Source organism: Camellia sinensis, chromosome 1, assembly GCF_055761805.1.
Source record: "Camellia sinensis isolate YWXY chromosome 1, ASM5576180v1, whole genome shotgun sequence".
Classification (NCBI taxonomy): domain Eukaryota; kingdom Viridiplantae; phylum Streptophyta; class Magnoliopsida; order Ericales; family Theaceae; genus Camellia; species Camellia sinensis.
In genome coordinates this window covers 199,419,650-199,440,924 of record NC_138961.1, presented here as the reverse complement: position 1 = coordinate 199,440,924, position 21,275 = coordinate 199,419,650, and the positions used below count along the sequence as shown (strand labels likewise).

The following is a 21,275-nucleotide window of genomic DNA, read 5'->3' as shown; positions in this document are numbered from 1 at the left end:
CCCAGATCCCGTCGTGTCGTCGTCCCCGTTGCCATCGCGCTTCCAAACCCTATCGACCCAACCATGCGCAGAGGGAGAGAGATATTGCAAATGTTCATCTTCATTGAGAGCAACCTAGATCCCATTGCAGAGAGAGAGAGCACAACGCCAGAAATCACCTCCACACACCGAAAATCGCCAATCACTCTCTGAGAGGAGTGAATAGTGTTTTCATTGTTGTTTATATAGTGGGCATTTGGTAATATTTGAGATTGATGAAGGGCATTTAAGTCATTTTGCCCCTCAATTCTAGCTTCCCGCTTAAGTTGTTTCAGAAAAGCACCTCATCCCCCACTCAAAGAATAATCACTTTTTTTACTTAATTTAGTTGATCACTTAAGCTAGACCAAACACTCAAAAACTACTTAATTTAAGGTAAAAGCTGAGATAAGTATTGTATGTATATGTATGTATAGAGAGAATAACAATTATATGTCTGGACAACAAAAGAGACCAATGCCAAAGAATGTCGTGCAGATAAAAAAAACAGCATATCAACATGCTAGACTTTAAAAACCTGAAACTTTTTTGGGGTTTTCAGAACATTTTTTAATAGTTTATGATAAGTTTATTTAAATTGAGATCAGGTTTCTTAAATGTTTTGGAAATGTTTTCTAGGAAATGAGTATTTTTAAAATGTAGATATTATCCAGTCATGTTGAAATGGCACGTAATAGTGTTTTTGTGATTTACCCTGAAAAAAAAAAAAAAACAGACTTCTTGATAATTAAAGTCCAACATATACGAAAGAAGTGGACTCAAATTAAGCAATATATGTGAATAATCTGTATACCATAATGGATTGAATTATTTTAGGAATCTCTCCCAAAGGGTCCCCTAATTGCATGAATTATTATTATTTTGCTTATAAAAAAATTTGAATGAGTCCCACCTGCACGTGCACCTAAAGTAGCATAATGGAGGGTAGAAAGGAAAAATCTAAGTAGCCAGAAACTTTGCAAAGAATTTTTTTTAGATTTAATTGGTGTATTTTGGGTTCTTCTATAAAATGAATTTAGATGACATGTTGATATTTGTGAGTAAAAATCTTAAGTATTTAAAAAATCTCAGGTAATAGCCATGTGTATCCAACAATGGACCCGCCATCTAATCTAAAGTCTTCATGGTAGTTTAACTAACTAATTAATTTGTCAGTTTGGTAGATCTTTATTAAATTGAAATTTGATAATCTGAAAGTAAAAGTTAAAAACAACCACATTTTTCATATAATCAATTTATTTTAGTATTTCGACCTCAAAAGTTTTAAGCAAAAATTGCACCAAATACTATTATTAATTTAGAGTACTACTTAAATTTCTTTTATGAATAATTTATTGGTTACACGGGGTGAGAGAGATAGGATCTCTCATCATGTTATCATGGGCTTGATTTCCTTTGGATTGGAAGATGCTATCCGAACATGTGGAATTCAACACATGTCATTATTATTATTAGAATAGACCTTGTCTTCACTACAAGAATGTTCTACAAACAAAAATGTCCGTTACACATAATTAGAATTGATAGAAATTTATATTAAGTGTGACGGATCACATGATACTCATAATAAATTTGAACCACAATTTTTTTTTTTTTTTTTTTTTTTGTGGTATTTTAATTATGTGCATTGATATTCATTTGGCATGAAAAACGACATCAAAACTTTCATTTTCATCTGATGAGGGAAGTTAGAGAGCGAAAAACAACTTCTTCACAAGGAATAGTAAGACCCATGTCATGATGGAATCCATACTCTTCCTCAGCACTTTGTAGTAGACTTTGGAAGTGAGGGTGAGCCAACCATGAGATTGGAACAATGTATCTGCTTCTGTTTTCTCCGACATAAACTGCGAAATGACCTTTGGGTACATCCTCAGGGAGGCCATCGTCTCTTTCTTCATAGCCATTTTTCTTCCCAAAGCTTGAGCATCTTCTGAGGATTTGCTTCAGTGCTGCTGTTTGAGGAAGCTTGTTTGGTTTCTTGAGAGCCATATTGAAAAACTTGAGAGGGCAAGGGAGAGAATGTGAGAGAAGGTGGTGGTGGGGGAGGATTGAAAGGGTGGAGAAGGAATTTATGGGGGGAGAGGAGAGAGTGAGAAACAAAGTCATGTGGGAGTGTGTGGGGGCTAGGCTAAGAAAGTAAAAGCATGGTGGTGTGTTTAGGTTGTTCTTGTACGAGGGCATGCAGGTTCATACCCCCGTTGGCCATTACCTTGCTTTGTTGCCTCTCCATTAGACATCATGGACCACTCCAATATCTCTCTCTCAAATTTTTAAATTTTCTGACATTTATCTGATTTCTTGGTTAAGAGTAGGATGCATGCATAGAGTTTGTAACTTCTTGCGGTGGTGTTATATGCACCAATTAATTTATGTACTAGTGTTATACCATTATTATTGACCCCACCTATTATACAAATTACAAATATCCAAAACCTTTAAAATTATGCTACATCAATTGTTAGTATACTAGTTAATACATTAATTGGTACATATAGCATTATTCAACTTCTTGTCATGGTATTGAAATTTTTAATTTTGGTTATAAGTGAATATATGGATTAATAATATGAAAGGGCAGAGAAGGAGACACATTTGAGTATACAAAACAAAGGATCTCTATTTTCATTCAGTTCTGCAAAGCACTAATGAGGCCATGTTTGAACCTATACAAATAAATGGAAAAGATCCATTTGTAATAAATTTTTGTTATGCATGCTAATATTTGTACTATCTTATAATAAAATTATCGAAAACAGGAAGAAAAAAACAATTTCAAAGGTTTGCTTGGCTTATTCTCTTCTTTTTAAGTTTATTTTTATGAAGAAAAAAAAAAAAAAAAACTCTTTTAGGATTGCATGTATTTAGAAATTCGTAAGAACAAATTTCTAAAAACTAGCATGACCAAAATAAATAAATAAATAAAGTTTCAATTAGGTTGGAAAAAAAAAAAAAAAGGTCCCCTAAAAACGTCCCTAATAGTATTAGTCATTAGTAGCCCAAGGTATTAAATAAGAGCCGCAGGACAAAGCAAGTTCCAGTAGGGTACAAACAGACAAAGGTACAACAAACTAATGCACGCAAACTGATTGAAGGAGAGCTGTATATAATAGAGAAAGTTACCTACTTTGTAATAGCTTGATTTAGCCAAACAAGGAATTGGAAACAATTCAAACAACCACAATTTGGAACTTTATGCAGAGATCTACAACTATGTGGTTGGAAAGTACCGGACGGTGCCAAAACTGTCTACCACTATATAATGCACAAAAGGTTTGTTTGGTGTCCTCATGTTCTCTCTCTCACCTAATAGTGGAAGATTATGTGATCAAGAAAAACTTAAGAGACAAAGGAATCACATGATTTGTGTATCAGAACATCTATGAGACCAAAAAAACAGTTCAACAATAAATGGTGCACATTTTAAATTGTTATTGTGAGGCCACTTTTTGAGTGAATCCTGATCATATATTTAAAATTTTAAGTATTTTTTTGGAGTTTTTTATTTTTTATTTTTTCTGAGTTTATAACATTGTTGTTTATGTATTATTGGATGAGAGTCATCTCATAAATGTAGACTCCATTGTGAATTTCATGTATATGTGAGAAAGAGTACACCATCTCTCACATAGAGCCTGTTTGGCATGGTTTATTGCAAGTTGAAATTTGATTAGCGGGGGGTAAAAGTTAAATGTATCTCTCTATCTACTTTCTCAATAAATAATTTTTTTAACTTATTTAAATAATTTCTGCTTCGTAAATTACTAGTGTTTCACCTATACTATTGGACGGGTTTTATTTACAATTATTTATATATATGTAAATTGTGATTTTTAAATATTTTTATTTATTTATTTATTTTGCACACAGAAAAAATAATATAATAAATGCAGCATATCTTCAATCAATTATTTTATATTTTCTTTTATTCAAAATTTATAACTAAATTAAGAAAAAAATTGTTTCTAACGATATTTTTTTTTATTTCTATATGAATACTTAAAAAAATAAACTTGAAAAAGATTGTCAACATAAATATTATACATTAAGTAAAAAAATGTGGCTAGCAATTATGCTTACATGAATTTAATATAGTTTTAATTTCATTTTTTTTTTTTAAAAAAAGGGGTAATTTTTCATAAATCTCTTTTCACCTACTTATGTTCCATTTAGTCCATATTATTTTCTTATATTCTAATAAGTCCTATGAGTGATATAATTACTAAAATACCCCTAATAATATTCACATTTACAGTATAAATGTTCCGTAATGTGAATGTTTACACCGTCAATGCGAATATTCACATCATCAGTGTTAATGTTAACATGTCAATGTGAACATTCACACTGTCAATGTGAACATTCACACTGTCAATGTGAATATTTACATTGTAAAATATGAATGTTTAAATCACCAAATTGCTAACTATTAAAAAAATATTTGTAAGGGTAGAAAAGTCCATAAATTACTTTAAATATGAAAATTAGGATTTGGTAGATCAAATGTTCAAATAATAAGACTTATTGGAATACAAGAATATTTTATGAATTAATTGAGATACAAACACTTAAAAAATGATTCTCTAATAAATCTCAAAAAAAAAAAATAGGAATATATATATCTATTAAAAGTATTTTAATTAGCTAGTATCAAATAGAATTTTCTTAGCAAAAAGGAAAGTTATTAAATTTTGTTGCAAATTTTTAAATGTCTGTTGTTAAACATTTTATTTTATTTGTTTGTTTGTTTGCTTGTTTGCTTGCTTTGGGTGTTTTGATCTTTGATCTTTGTTTTACATTTATCGTATTGTTTTATTTATTTTCTTCTTGTTGTTTGATTTCCGCATGATATTTCTTTCATAGTGCATCTCCGAGTGTATTAATGAAAATATCATACACTTAAAATGCACAAAATTATAATATATAGAAGAAAAAAAAAAGTAAGTAGTTGCCTAAAACTAAAACTACTTTAAGAAAAAATAAAAAAACAAAAACAAAAATGAAATTGTTTGAAATAGAAAATGATTTATTTATTTATTTATTAATTAATTTTTAAATATAAACTTTTAAAGAAAATAAAGAAAACTATATAAAAAAAGTACATAAACTAAACATAAAATATAATACAAAAACTAAATGAATTATAGGATTTTCAAGAAATGGGGTTCACAAACAAATTTTATAAAATCTTATCTATTCATATACTTTTTGTATATATTTTTTGTACTTCTAATCCTAAGAATGACATTGAAATTATTTGCATTTCTTGCATTAGGTCTATCAATAGTTTTAGCAAGTACAAATGTAATAAATTTCATAATACAAAGCACAAACAATTGTAAGATAAAGTATCTAAAAAAAATAAAAATAACGTTTAATGATAATGCAGAAGCACACTTAACGTTTTAATTGGAGGTATAACTAGATAATCACTATAGAAGAGGAAGATAACATTTATTTTTCATCACAACAATTACATAACTCAATATATAATTTTAATATCTCTCACTCTTCCACACGTCCAATTCTCTATCAATATTAGAATGAATGCATGAACCAAAAAAAGGAGAACATTTAAGAAGAGAAAGAGATGTGGTTTGAGACATTTCAATTGTTGAATTCTATTAATTAATAATTATTAGGCTTCAATGGTCGGGTTTCTAATATTTGTTAACCATTAAAGCTGAGTTCTTTGGTTTCATCTATATTCGCTTGATAATTTGAGAGTGGATACATGTCAAGCCTTTACACAAATACTTGGCACAATTTTTGAGCATTATTAATGAAATGTACAGTGTAATTTTTTTTCTCTTTTTTTTCCCGCAATTGCAACCTATTATTTTTTAATAAAAATTTATATTTGTTTTAGATATTTTTTTAATTTACAAATTATTTTTTATAGTGTAATTTTTTTTCTCTCTTTTTTTTTTTTGCAATTGCAACCTGTTATTTTTTAATATAAAAATTATTTTTTTTAGATTTTAATGAAATGTATAGTGTAATTTTTTTTCTCTTTTTGTTTTCGCAATTGCAACTTGTTATTTTTTAATAAAAATTTATATTTATTTTAGATATTTTTTAATATACAAATTATTTTTTACAGTGTAATTTTTTTCGCAATTGCAATATGTTAGTTTTTAATAAGAAATTATATTTGTTTCAGATATTTTTTTAAATGTACAAATTAATTTTTTTAGATATTTTATAAAAATAATTTAACAATTCTATCACTAATCATAGTGTATGGGAGAAATTAAAAATGGTGCAGCCATAAGTATGAGAGAAGTCAAAAAGGCTTATGGATTGAAAGAAGTTAATAAATACAGATGTTTTTCTTTTAAAAATCAAAAAACTAGAAAATTAATATTGGGATATTGGAGCTCCACAAAATTTGTGTGGTTAGAAACTCCATTTTCCTTATATAACATACTAGCAAATCACCCGTGCCATGCCCCGATTGTTTTTACAATTATTTATATATGTGAATTATGATTTTTAAATATTTTTTTTTTAAATGTCTTCTTTTTTCCCTTTTTTATATTATATTAAAGTTAAATATTTTGATAATAATCATATTTGTTGGACTTTTCAAGGAATTAAATGTCTTTTTTTTTATTATATTATATTAAAGTTTAATATTTTGATAATAATCATATGTGTTGGACTTTTCAAGAATTTTTTTTTTATACTTGTTCTTAATGCATTAAAGTGTAATTATGAGGGATAATAATCATATGTGTTGGAACTTTTCAAGGAATTCATATGTGTTAAATTTCAAAGAATTTTTTTTATACTTGTTCTTAATGCATTAAAGTGTTATTATGAGAGTAAGACTTGAGAGTTAGGAGAAGTTAATAATTGCTAAGATTTTATTTTTTTTTAAATCAAAAAATCAAGAAATTTAGATTGAGAGATTAGAGCTCCCACAAGGCTTGGGGTTAAAAATCTCATTTTGCTTAATATATAGTATAGATAGATAAGTAAAAATTACCCCAAATATTGTGACACAAATTTTAAAATTAAAAAATAAAAAATTATACGCATAGATGACACTAAACAGCCATAGATGTCAACTCCACAACTATAGTCCTTACAAAAGAAATAAAAGAGTTCGAAGATTTATCTTCGAGATTGGATTTATTTTAAGAGTTCTTCTATTATTCTTCGTAAAAATAGTATGCCTTTGATAATCCTTTATTATTTTTATTTTTTTGAGATATTTTGGAATTTTGGGTATTGATACAAAAATCATTAAGCCTCAATAATGGAATGGACCTAGCTAAGCATAGGATAGCCATTCTTCTAGGCTTCCTCGCCATGTTGATGGAGAAGTGCAATGAAAGCAAGTAGATCCAGAGAATTCTCTCCATGATATGCATCTTCATACTAGAGGAAAGACAAGCTAGTTTCATTCCACACAAAATAAATAAATAAAATAAAATAAATAAATAAATTGTAATATGTATCTGCATGATATCATCAATGTTCCTATCCCAAAAAAAACAACTTTCCTGTCCACTTTCTTTTCCTACCCAAGTTTTCATCCCTTACTCCTTTACTATTCCCCTCCCTCCTAATTCTTGGCTTGTTAACAAATGTCCTTTTTAACTATTGAAAAAAATTAGTGATTTTCTATGCTTCATTCCTAAACCACGTGAAAATATACTTAACATTGTATTTAATAATGCTATTAAATTTCCTTATTTTGAAGTTAGACTTTGAATAGAAGTTTGTTAATAATAGTTGCAAAAAAAAAAAAAAAGTTCCTATGAAGCCTTTTTAATAAAAATGTGGTTAATAATCATGTTTTCATCACAGTTCAAATATAAGGCCTCGTTTGGCAACCGAACTTTTTAGCCAAAAAGTCAAAAAGTTACTAAATTAGCCAAAAAGCCAACAACCCATATCAAAAAGTCAAAGATTCTCTTTTCTCTCTACTTTTTGCACATCTTTTCGTAAAAAGTTAAAAAGTCATCCCAAACATACTAGTTTTTTTTAGCTCATATTTTAGCCAAATAGCCAAAAAGTTACTAAATTAGCCTGTTCCCAAACGAGGCCTAAATAAAGAACTAAAAAACATCACAACACACTTTCGGGAAAAAAAACTTTGGTAATTATATTTTCACATAGTTTGAGAAATATATTAAAAATCTCTCTAATTTTGTTTGCAGAAAAAGAACATAATTATTGTAACAAGTCCTTCTCTCTTCATAAATGAGACTTGTAACATGCATATCATGTACAATATATACAACCACTCATAGGACAATAATGCCATGAAACTAAACCCCCATTCAAATATAACATGATTATCACGTTTTTTGCGCCTTTTTTTCTCTCAAAGGCAGCTATTTTTCCACTTCACTGGAAATCACCCTTCTTGATGGAACCAAGGTTTTTTTTAATCACATAATTTAATAAATGTCTATAGTATTTACAGAAAATTGGATAAGTGATCACTCATAAGATGAATGTTTCGACATAAAATGATGTCCCATGTGGCCAAGCCTAGCTAGAAGCCAAAAACCACAGAGATCAGAAACAGGGCAGACAGAAGAAGACATGAATTCCTACTAAAAATGAGCAGCAACCCACAACTACTAGTGCAATCTTGGTCTCTGCTATGATGACACCAACTTACCAAGTTGTAGAGCCAACCAAGGAGAGAGCTATCCTCCAAAACTATAGTCCATTCCCTCTGTCTCCCCCCCTCTTCACTTATGTCTTTTTCAACTTACCATAACCAACATACCTGCTTTCAAGCCCTCCCATTGCCCAAAAAACAAGAAACAAAAAAAGTGAGAAAATATTTCATGTAATAAGTACACCGTCCTACTTGCGAGCTTTATATGAAAGTCTCATAATGAACCTATTACACAAAAATACTCTCTCTAAAAGACCGAGTCAAACTCAGCTCAGCTGACTTGACTAGTTTGATCATAGTTTTGTCCCCATTTTTTTTAGACTTCACAAGGGACCAATCACTTGAGCCATTCAAACAAATAGTCTAGCCTTCTTTGCCAAACAAAAATGACAATTGAAGGGGAGCAGACAAGATTAATGGCAGCATGTGAAAAAAAAAAAAAAACAGGTGATGGATGGTATTTTTCTAGAGTCAGCTGCTCTACCCATGTTCTGTGAATGAGAAAGGTACTAAATTGTGGATAGCCCTATCTATCATTACTGTAATCAACAAAAGTCGTTTTCAGTTGAGGTTGCTGACCTTAATTTGTCTTTCAACCAGAGCATGTGATGCCCATGTTACTCTTGTCTTCCCTCTTCAACCACCAGTCCCTGTGAAAAAATGACAAAAATAAAAGACTTCCATGATCATTTCCAACTGCAAGAGTCAGCTTTAGCTTGCCAAACTAGACATCTCAAAGCACTGAAAAACTTACTGGGAATCTTTTATGGGCATCCTATATTGCACAATACTCGGGCAGGTGTAGGTCCGTCGTGTATTTACTAATGCAAGTCCCAGTGCTTTTATGTATAGTAATGAATAAATAAATAAGTGTTTGAGATTTACTCCATAGTAATTTGTAATTGTGTAATTGACATTTTATAGTGGTGTACTAAACAATCAGTGGAACCAACATGTGAAACCCACAAATGGACTCACATAAGCTATGAGTAGGGTTGCAAAACAAGCTACACGAGCTCAACTTGTGTTCGACTCGTTATATAAGCAAGCTAGACTTACAACACATTTTGAAACTCATCAAGTTTTCAAGTTGAACAAGCTACTACTTGGCTCGGCTCAACTTGTTTGCAGCCTTAATTGTAAGAAGAACCGGTACTAAATCATTTTTCCTCAACATGCTAAATATGTGGAGGAGATTTCTAGCTTTGGTAGTTTTCTGAACTCCCTTCTACTTCTAGAAAGCTTGAAAATTGTAAGTCCTAAAATGGGAGTTTTGGAATGCGCTCATGGGACCTCAACCTAAATGTTCCAAAACCATGTAGCATATTTGAAAAACTTAAGCAGCAAAGGTGTAACTCCTAGTACAACAACATACAACTAGCTTTGGCAAAGAAATTGAAAAGAGCCACTAGTTGACTATATTGCAGCCTCCATCTGTTAAAAGTAGAAAATGAATGCACAAAGGTTGGCCTTCCGTGGAAAATTTGTAGATTCTAGATAAGGATTCAAACCTCAACCGAAAAGAGAAATACAGAAAATGGGGTAAATAAAATTTAATAAAAAAAAAAGGAAGAAAAAGATAAGGATTCAATACTCAAGTGAAAGATATGACGAGAGAGATCATTGTAACTTCAACAGATGAGAATGTCATATTGAAGATCCCACATAAACCCCATTATATACTTTCAACACAAAATCCTAAGACATGTGAAGGTGCCTATTTTTCACGAAATTTGTTGCAAGAGGATGCAAGTCTGCACCAAGATAATGTATAACAATAACTATGCTGCACTGCAGTAGAATATATATTGAGCTTGCACGGAACCAACAATACATTCAAGCATTCATGCATAACTATTGAAATTGAAGATGAAGTAAGGCACTATACAAATTACTGCAACTTTTATTTTTTTTGTTAATGACGGGTGTCCACTGTCCCTACTTGTAGCTCAGGGTAACAAAGGTGAGACTACTCCCACCGGATATATGCAATCACCCACAAATCATTAATCCGGAGATTTGCCGCTAGTGAGAGTCAAACCTGGGATGTCTGCATTCACAGTTCATCATGCAACTCGCTGAAACTAAGCTACATGTGCAGGTTCAATTATTGCAACTTAAAGACAAAAGTACCATGGGATGCATCGCATGCAAGAAATTTCACAATTATTTCATTTCATCAACAACCTCCCCTACTGTCATTTATTCATATTCCTAAAATGAGTGAATCACCCTTACAAGAAATCAAATGCTTTAAACCAAGAGAATAAATGTAAATCAAACCACAAGAGATACTGGCTTAATTCCAACAAATTAGATTCAAATTTTTGATAATCTAATGACTTTCTCCAAAGAACTTTTCAATACTAGAGTATTAGAGCCTCTTCCAATCAATCCTTTTCAGAGAAACTTTTTTGGATGGATACACAAAATAACAAGACAATGTCATTTTGACTACAAAACCATACCTATCTGTTGGAGAGAACACAAAACTTCAGAAATCCGGAAATTTATAATGATATTATTAGCATATTATTTTTCAAAGACGTAAAGCAATATGGGACCATAAAATCATAACAAAAGTTGTTGGTAACTTGAGAACATTTGAATGCTAGAATATTAGAGCGTCATCAATACTTTTCAGAGACCCCTCTGGATGGATACACAAAATTAAGAATCCAAAAATTTGACAAAAAACCACATGTGTCAGTTGGAGAGAACGGCATAATTTCAGAAACAGAAGCTACAGATAAAAATAAAAACAAAAAGCAAAATCATAACATAAATTGGTAACTTAGGGCTGACCGTACCTTTTATAATCCAAGTTGCAGAGAGTGGACAGAGATGATTATGATTTCCTCAATAAATCCTACATAGATTTTGCAGTACATTTGCTGAAAATGATTAACTTGCAAAGATAATGAAATCAGATCAAATTGAGCTAATTGCCAAAGAATGATAAATAGGCATGTTGCCGTGTTAATTTCCATGCTAATGCCACAAGCTGCATGGCTTAACCTTCTATTATTTCAGGTTTTTCAGGCCAAAGTTCAATTAATGCCAGAACTCAAAGATTCTCTGAAGATATTCCCCACAGTATCAGTGCAGTTTTGACTCACTGCACCAAGAAACATAGAAATACTAAGCAAGAAATTAGCAACAGAAATAACATCATTCACCTTCATTTCAAGTATCCATTTTGAACAAATGATTATACCAAGAAGAAAACTTAAATTTGCCTTATTTTTTTTGCAGCCAGGCAATTAGAGACCAATTACAGATAGAAATATTCTTCTAGTCAATCAATGCAACAACTAATTGCAAATTTTAGATACAATCTTCAATCATGAGAGAGAGAGAGAGGGAGAGAGAGAGAGAGAGAAGGTTATGTATAAACAGAAAGGAAGCAAAAAGGAAAATGAGCCAGTATTTCTAGAACTGAGCTAATAATATTTTGTTAGAATTTACCATACTATATCATCACCTACCACCTCCACTCAACTCACCTACCACACACACTCACCTACTCCCCAATCCTCTCCTATATAATTAGTACCTCACCATCTGTAATTCACACCACAATCAATTGTAATATATCTACATCAATCAATAATACATACATAAATTACATAAATTCTTACATGGTATCAGAGCAAGGTTGAGAAGCTAATAATTCTGCTTCACCGGCGGGCGGCAGCCTCGCCTTGGCCGCCCGCCGGACCTCTACCCATATCTTCACTCCGCTGCTCTCTCTCTCTCTCTCAAAATTTCAAAACTTCAATTGATGAGTTCTGCTCCGATGCTCAGATCCGAATTGACGACGTCGTCTCGTTCCGGCGACGGAGATGTTAGATCAGCGCCGTCGGGTTCCCTGCGATTCCGCCACTGTCGTCTTGCTTCCTCATCTTCTCCTCCGAGCTCGGATCCATCCTCTCCAGCATCCAATGTCTCCTCACCTTTTAAGTCACCTTGTGTGTCTACTGACCATTGGGTTGTTGCAGATGTCTGGTTCTGGACTGGTTCGGTTTTCTTGGATTGCAAATTGTTCATGGAAGCAGGAGCAGCGGCGGCAACAAGAGGAGCACTTGGAGGACCGTGCCGCTTCTGGCATATCATGATCATGTACTCCCTTGTATGTTATAATCACAGCATTTGTGCTTTCTACAGCCCTCTCAATGTGCTTCCGGACTGGACATCCAGCTGAGGTACATCTGTAGTAGTTCCTGGGGTGAGGATTTCCCTTCACCATTTTCTGCTGATGAGCTTCAGAATGTGCTGAGTAGCATCACTCAAGAAAAGTGGAGACCCAAACACCACTCAAGAAAATCAACTCCTCTCTCTATCCCTTTTTTTTCTTGTGACCCACACTCACACACACACCCACGGGACAAACAGACTCACTCTCTTTCATCAAAATATGCTTGTCGAAATAGTACTTTAATAAAAATGTGGCAGACACTGACCACGCACATGGCCACACACTCACACATGCACCTCCTCTTTCATCATTTCTCCCACATTTCTTTTACTCTTTCCCATCATTTCTTTTACACTTTTCTTCTGCCAACCTGTCCTCCATTGATTAATTTCATTTATTTTATCACATATCTATTTAAACATAAAATAAAAAAAAATAAATAAATAAATAAATAAATAAACATAAAAAATAAAAAATAAAAAAAAAAAAACAAACACACAAATCATCAACCAAAGCACACCAAACCATCTTTTATTCATCTCAACGATCAACCCTGATCATCATTTTACATATATAAAAAAAAAAAAAAAAAAAAATTCAAACAACCACCCACATCCACAGGTGGGATTTTTCTTCTCTACTCTGCCGCCGGTCTCTTCTTCTTGCCTCCGTCCTGAGCGGCCCTTGACGGTACTGCCTCCGTGCTTCCTCGACCACCAAGCCAGTTGCCTCCTCCCTGCTCCTCCACTCCCGCATCTGGTGGCCCTCCAAATCGGAACATCACGGTGGCCTTCCGCTTCAGCTCCTTGTTTTCTGCCCTTAGCACGCTTATCTCTGCTCGCGCATCCTTATACATGCGTTGGAGCAGAGCCAGCTGGGAGTTTAAATGCTGCACCTCATTTGTCCTACTCTGCAGCCGGTTCGACAAATTTGTGACCGCCGTCATGCTTTCCACACATGCCTTCAAAGTATACTGATTGGCCTCCACATCTGACAGCACCGCCATTTTTTGCTCCACCGACCACATCGGAAAATTCAACGGCGCAAACTCCGGGGCACTTGGTTGAGGTTCCAGTGCCCCCGCACCAGTTCTCTCTCCTGTTGACTCGTTGAGGTCGGGAAAGAGAGTGAGCAGACTCCGGGAAGACGAGGTCATTTTCTGGGCACAAGAGTATTACAGACTATCTCTCGCAACAGAGTGTTACAGAATCTCTCTCAGCACTCTCTCTCAGAATATCTCTCGCAGCTTTTCTCTGCCTCAGCCTCAGCCTCTGTCTTATAGCCGAGGCAGCCACGCGCATCGCGCGCCTTTTGACGCCGACAAACGGGCACGCCAACCAAGGCACTCACGTGCCTCGCCATGATGACTCCGGCACGCCTTTTGATAAATTGGGCACGCCTTTTGATGGCACGCCTTTTGATAACATTGGGCACGCCTTTTAAGGGTGCAACTTTTACAACGGTCCGACATGACCCTTTAAACTGTCCCGACATTGATTCCGGTTAGACTTCTACAACGGTCCGACATGACCCTTTAAACTGTCCCGACATTGATTCCGGTTAGACTTCTACAACGGTCCGACATGACCCCATAAACTGTCCCGACATTGATTCCGGTTAGCATACAGTGTCCTCTACACCGTTATGACACCACCATACAGTGTCCTCTACACCGTTATGACACCCCTCCAGTGTCCTCTACACCATTATGACACCCCCCTACAGTGTCCTCTACACCGTTATGACACCACCATCCAGTGTCCTCTACACCGTTATGGCACACCCAGTGTCCTCTACCACGTTATGGCACCACCTTTCAGAGTCTTCACCAACGGTCTGACACGACCATACAGTGTCCCCTATCTTTTTTTTATTATTTTTATGTATTTTCTTGTTTTGTAAACTCTCTCCAAACTCAAGTTGGTTAGTTCCTATCCTCCTTGAGTTTGCGGGGGGCTGTTAGAATTTACCATACAATATCATCACCTACCACCTCCACTCAACTCACCTACCACACACACTCACCTACTCCCCAATCCTCTCCTATATAATTAGTACCTCACCATCTGTAATTCACACCACAATCAATTGTAATATATCTACATCAATCAATAATACATACATAAATTACATAAATTCTTACATATTTCACTATCCAGGTCGGTTGTCCTTTACAAACCAACTGATGCATAAACTGCAAAAACTTGGGCATAATCATGTACATTCAATAACCACGTGCTGGTTTCATTGGCTGAGGCAGCCCCTTAATCAGGCTCAATTGGCTTCTCAGCTTAACAATATAAGCTTGCACCTATGACATAGAAGATGCTGTCAGAAAACTTTGTCCAACAGGTTTCCGAAAATCAAAGTCTGTCCATTAAATCCTGACTTCAGCATAGATAATGAAGCATAAAAAGCAACCATATGTCACAAATATGGCTCGTTAATATAGGACATTGTGAAGACTCCAATTCCCCAAAGTTAATAGATTATCAAAAAATAAAAAAAATAATAATAAAAGTAAAGGAACAATAAACATCGTTTCCTTTTTTTGGTTGTTTTTTAAATAAATAAAGCACCAAAGAATGTCCATTGAACAGCAGGGGGAAAATAGAAAATAGCTTTTAGTGTTACATTACTTCCAATGCTACAATTTTGGGGTGTGGAACTAAAACTCCTATGATCTCTTCCTCCAATCTCCCTTTCCATCAATGACATCACACCTCCCAAATGAGGGGTGTAGAAACTTTAAACTGAAGTCAATTTTCCTTCTTAATTAGAGGCTATAAATGAACTTGAAAGGATTTGCACACAAATGAATTGGACAAAAGGTAAGAGTTACCATCTTGATGTTAAGAGTTTATCCTTTGTCAAAAGGAAACAGAGTAGCCATGCAGAAAGAGTTTAAGTGTGCAATTAAAAGCACCATAAACTAATCTGGATAATTAATCATCAAAAATGAAGAAAGAAACAAAGTGATCTGACCTGCTGACGAACTGCAGCTAGTTTTAATAGTTCATCCGCATCTGAGAAATTCATGAACCACTGACTAAGAAAATGATCTTTGGTATCACCTCTCTTCTTTTCATGCACATCTTCTATTGGCACTGAAAAAAAAGAGAAAAAAAAAGGTGCTTAAAGTAACTATTAACATAGAGACTACAGCATGGCACGGCAAGCACTTTTACCAAGAGGCAAGTCAAAAGTAGCAGGAATCCTTGGCACAGATACAACTGGATGATTCTGTACACGAGCAAAGAAAACCTCTGAGGGGTCAGGAAAAACAATCTCATCATAAGATTCGACGACAACAGGTTTCTTGGTTGACGAAGGACCAGATTCGTCTTCAGAGTACAACTTCAAATGGTGGTACCTGTTAATAGTTATGACACTATTAATATTGTGCTGCTAACCAAACTAAATTAAATTATCTTAACAGATTAAATCACTCACAAGGCCAACTTCTTATCACAAACATCACTTTGGAAAAAAAGGGAAATAGCTATTTCAAATTCACCCCAACCACATTCCGATAACTCGAATGGGGGTGATTCGACCACTCTAAGAGGATTACTAAAACTGGGATGCAATTGAAATTCAACTCGTTTAATCACTGCTCCCAGATCCTCATTTGAAGCCCCACGCACATAGACCGTCCATTTATGCGACTGATACCTAATTGGTAGGAAAGCATTAGATGAATTCATACCAAACATAGCTAGAAACAAATAAATTTATTGGAAAAAATTATTAGAATAAAATAATCTTACTCGCTGGCCTTTCTACCAAGCCAAAATGCCATTGTTCCATAGACTATTGGAACACAAATTTCAGCGTCTTTCAGTCTCTTGTTGGAACTCTACAGAAAACCCATAAACGACCCAGTTAAAACTTGGCAGAAACAAGCTATTTACTCACAAAACTAATGATAATATAACTAAATAATGTGATTTCAAAGTATGCTATTGACTCACAAATATAATATTTGTCATTATTTTGTGCAATTCTTCAAATTTCAAGAAACACAAGCCCATAGGAGATAGAATTAGAAATAGGGGTCACCTAAAAAATGCCCAATGCAATAACGATTCAAGTGATCTGGGTTTTAAGTAACTTACATTAAAGAAATACTCATACAACTGAAGAAAAAAATGTTTCGTATTGATTTCAAATTTTTCGTTTTCATTTTTCAATTTCATTTCATGTTTCCATAAACAAAAACAATGAAAATTTTGAATCATTGTATTTTTGTATGAAAACAGTCAAGAAATCAGACAACAAAACTCTCCTGAAAACTGGTCAGATTCAGATCCATGTATGCATTTCTTGAGTTTCTTGCTCGGAATCTACACTAAATTAATGAACAACAAGATAATACAGATTAAGAGGTACGCATGAGTAACCTCAACGATAATTAAAATGTAATGTAGTGGGTTTTAAACTATGAAGCATGGATACGGATACGATATAATATGGATACAACAATACAACAAAATCTAAAAACAAATTGGATACGTGGCTTGGATTCATTGAAAAAAACATATAATTTTTAGTATTATATAATACACCATCCTTTTGTAATTGAAGAGCCAATAATCAGTTTCTGAATACATAATCTCACTATTTTCTTCTTTGATAAGAAATAAGAAAATATTTAAAAAAATTCTCGTATCTATTTAAACAATAAAACTCCAATAATATACAACATATATAAGTATATATATTATTTTCAATTTCATAATAATTTGGAAAAATTACACACACAAAAAAAAAAAAAAAAAAAAAAAAAAAAAACCCCCAAGGTTTGAACTCGGTATTAACAAATCAAGCCCTACCTTTTTAATTGTTTCAATTTAAACTTTCAACTTTTAAAATTATATCAATTCTAACCATTTGTTTGTATCCGTTAACTATCACAAGTAATGGAGAAGAGGCAAATTAAATAATTTAATCACTTTTTTTCTATTATTACTGTTGATAGCCACCTCCCTCCCACCCTTACCATTGGCCATCACACCCCTACTCTTCCCCAACATATTGCCACCACCACTCCATCCATTTTCTCCGTCCACTACTACCTCCATTCCTCAGCTTACTGCCACCACTCTCATTCCTTCACTAGTTCATCGCCACCACTGCTAACCAGCACCACCGACAAACAGTGATTAAATTATCTAAATTGCCTAAGTTTCCTTTGTTATAACTAATGAATGGTTAAAATTGACGGTTTAAATTAAAAAATAGTAGGATTTGATTGGTTAGTGGTGGGGTGGGTCAAACCCTATTTGTTTTTTGTTTTTGTTTTTGTTTTTTTTTTGTGGGTAATTTTCTCTAATAATTTTGATATGTGAGCTAGAGGTAAGAAAAGTATACTCATAAAATTAGCATAAAGTAGTGTAATTTATGTATCCGTAAGCATATCCATATCCAATGCAGATACGACTATCTTTTAGAATCATCATGCTTCATAGATTTTAAATTACTTAAACAAAAGCGAAATCATTGCTAAAGCTTGTAGACTTTCTGAGATGAGTCGAAAGAGTAGAAAATGTATACAAAACTTGAAGGGGGGTTTTAAGACGAGTACTTTCTTCACGTTATCTCGAGAAGCATTTTCAATTTTGATGCGTTTTTGTGCTGAGGCATACCCAACACCTCCATCTCCTTCATTCTCGCTTTGTTTTCTCGCAGACAACATTTTTGTGTTCAAAATGAGCAAAGTCACCTGAGGCCGATGAGCTCACGAACTGATCTGATAATCAAGTTAAGGCTTTTTTTGAGCTGCAAAATTAGGGTTTTGGGTTGATTGAATGTTGTATATACCAATATACCAATGGGTGTATACCAATTAATTAGGTGTGGTTTGCTAGGTTCGCTTTTTGATTAAATTCGTCACGAGAAGTTAGATTGGAATTTTTATCGATAAATTAAGGATTTTAATTTAAAAAGTTTATAAAGAAATTTTTTAATCTATTTAATTTTATGTATGTATAATTTTATTTTATAAAAATTTTTTTTTATTTACACTATTTTCTTGGACACTTATACCCTTATATTTAATTTTGATACCTTTATAAATATTTTTTGAACGGTTAGCAATTTTATGATGTGAACATTCATATTTTAAAATTCACATTGGTAAGAATATAAAATTGGCCCGTGGGCGGCCCGAAACTCGCTCGCGAGTCGGGGCAGGCTCGGCCCGTTGACAATGTGAATATTCACATTGATATGTTAACATTCACATTAATAGAAGTGTAAAATTGACCCGCGTCTCGTGGCGGTGCGAAACTCATCCGCGGCCCATAGCCAGCCCTTTGACAATGTGAATATTCACAATGACATGTTAACATTCATATTGATAAGAGTATAAAATTGGCCCGCGACGTATGGGCAGCCAAAAGCCCTCCTGCGGCCCGGGGCAAGCCCGGCCCAGCCCGTTGACAAATGTGAATATTCATATTGACATGTTAACATTCACATTGATAGGAGTGTAAAATTAGCCCGCGCCTCGTGGCTGCCCGAAACCCGTCCACGGCCCATGGGTGGCTCGGGACGGGCCCGACCCAGCCTGTTGACAATGTGAATATTTACATTGACATGTTAACATTCACATTGATAAAAGTATAAAATTGGCCAGTGGCCCGAGGCCGGCCCGACCCGGCCCGTTGACAATGTGAATATTCACATTGACATGTTAACATTCACATTGATAAAAATATAAAATTGGCCCGTAGCCCTTGGGCGGCCCAAAGCCTGACCGCAGCCAGAGGCGGGCTTGGCTCGACCCGTGACAATGTGAATATTCACATTGACATGTTAACATTAACATTGATAGGAGTGTAAAATTTGTCCGCTGCCCGAAGCTTGCCCGCGGCCCGGGGTAGGCCTGGTCCGGTCCGTTGACAATGTGAATATTCACATTGACATGTTAAAATGCACATTGATAGGAATGTAAAATTGGCCTGCGGCTCGTGAGCTGGCCGAAGCCCGCCCACAGCCCAGGGCAGGCTCGTTTCGAACCGAGCCCGAGCATGTCCGAGACCCTAGGTTAGGGCCTAGATCATCACTTTGAAGCCCGGCCCGGACAATCGGCCCACTTAAGGCCCATTCAAGGCTCGGTCCAAGGCCCAGCCCGCCCGAGGCGTAATGTATTTTTTTGTGAAAAATAATAAAATTTTGGTAGAAAAAATTAAAAAGAATTAAAAAAAAATGACCAGGCCCGCCCAAGCTCGACCTAAACTCGGGGCTAGGCCCAGGCCCACCGACCCGACCCGAGGCTCGATCCATCGGCTTGTCCAAAGCCCGAATACCCTTGTGCCAGGGCTAGGGCCTGGGCCTAATTTTTTGGCCCGTGGGCCGGCCCGGGAAAGGCTCGTTTAGGCCCAGGCTCGAGCCTAATCCGAGACCCTAGGCTAGGGCCTGGGCCATCGCTTTGAAGCCCAGCCCGGCCCATCGGCCCGGTTAAGGCCCATTCAAGGCTCGGTCCGAGGCCCGGCCCGCGCCGAGGCCTAGTGTCTTTTTTTGTGGAAAATAATAAAATTTTGGTAGAAAAAATTAAAAAGAATTAAAAAAAAATAGCCAGGCTCGCCCTGGGCCACCCATGGGCCGTAGGCGGGTTTCGAACAGCCATGAGGCACGGACTAATATTATACTCATATCAATGTGAATGTTAACATGTCAATGTGAATATTCACATTGTCAACGGGTCGGGCTGGGCCCGTCCTGAGCCGCTGGCCAATTTTATACTCGTATCAATGTGAATGTTAGCATGTCAATGTGAATATTCACATTGTCAACAGATCGGGCCGGGCCCGCCCCGAGCCGCCCACGAGCCGTGGGTGGGTTTTCGGGCAGCCATGAGGCGCGGGCTAATTTTACACTCCTATCAATGTAAATGTTAGCATGTCAATGTGAATATTCACATTGTCAACGGGCTGGGCCAGACCCGCCGCGGACAGGTTTTTGGCCGCCCATGGTCCACGGGCCAATTTTATACTCTTATTAATGTGAATGTTAACATGTCAATGTGAATGTTCACATTGTCAACGGGCCGGATCGGGCCCGCCCCGGGCCGCCCATGGGCCGCGGGCGGGTTTTGCACCGCCACGGGACACGGGCCAATTTTACACTCCTATTAATGTGAATGTTAACATGCCAATGTAAATATTCACATTGTCAATGGGCCGGGCTCGTCCCGGCCCGACTCGAATTTTTCTGAGCACCCACGAGGATCGACATAGGCCGGGCCCCTACACATTGACGATATAAACATTCACATTGACGGTGTGAACATTCACATTAGGGGTATTTTGGTAATTATGTCATCCATAGGGCTTATTAAAACATAAGAAAATAATGTGAACTAAATGGAACATAAGTAGATGAAAATGG

General features: G+C 35.3%; 2 protein-coding genes across 6 annotated transcripts; both read right to left on the bottom strand.

Annotated features, from left to right (window-relative positions):
• Positions 1 to 1,710: 1,710 nt before the first annotated feature.
• LOC114305397 (protein SMALL AUXIN UP-REGULATED RNA 12) lies at positions 1,711 to 2,031 on the bottom strand. Its single transcript, XM_028250473.2, has one exon. The coding sequence runs from the start codon at positions 2,029 to 2,031 to the stop codon at positions 1,711 to 1,713; it is 321 nt and encodes a 106-aa protein (XP_028106274.2).
• Positions 2,032 to 8,416: 6,385 nt separating this feature from the next.
• LOC114305445 (transcription initiation factor TFIID subunit 14b) lies at positions 8,417 to 18,706 on the bottom strand. Of its 5 annotated transcripts, none has more exons than XR_014342587.1 (8): positions 18,469 to 18,706; positions 16,652 to 16,740; positions 16,335 to 16,556; positions 16,070 to 16,254; positions 15,867 to 15,988; positions 11,494 to 11,552; positions 9,263 to 9,333; positions 8,417 to 8,804 (listed from the first exon to the last, which is right to left on the bottom strand). XR_014342587.1 is itself a non-coding variant. In XM_082892269.1 (7 exons), exons 1-6 carry the CDS (start codon positions 18,577 to 18,579, stop codon positions 11,532 to 11,534), a joined length of 750 nt encoding a protein of 249 aa, XP_082748395.1. In that variant the 5' UTR covers positions 18,580 to 18,706; the 3' UTR covers positions 8,417 to 9,333; positions 11,494 to 11,531. The 5 variants fall into 5 exon arrangements, 2 of the variants coding, with proteins under 2 accessions (XP_082748395.1, XP_028106326.2); XR_014342591.1 differs by having other exon boundaries at positions 8,687 to 8,791; XM_082892269.1 differs by having other exon boundaries at positions 8,417 to 9,333.
• Between the last annotated feature and the right edge of the window lie 2,569 nt (positions 18,707 to 21,275).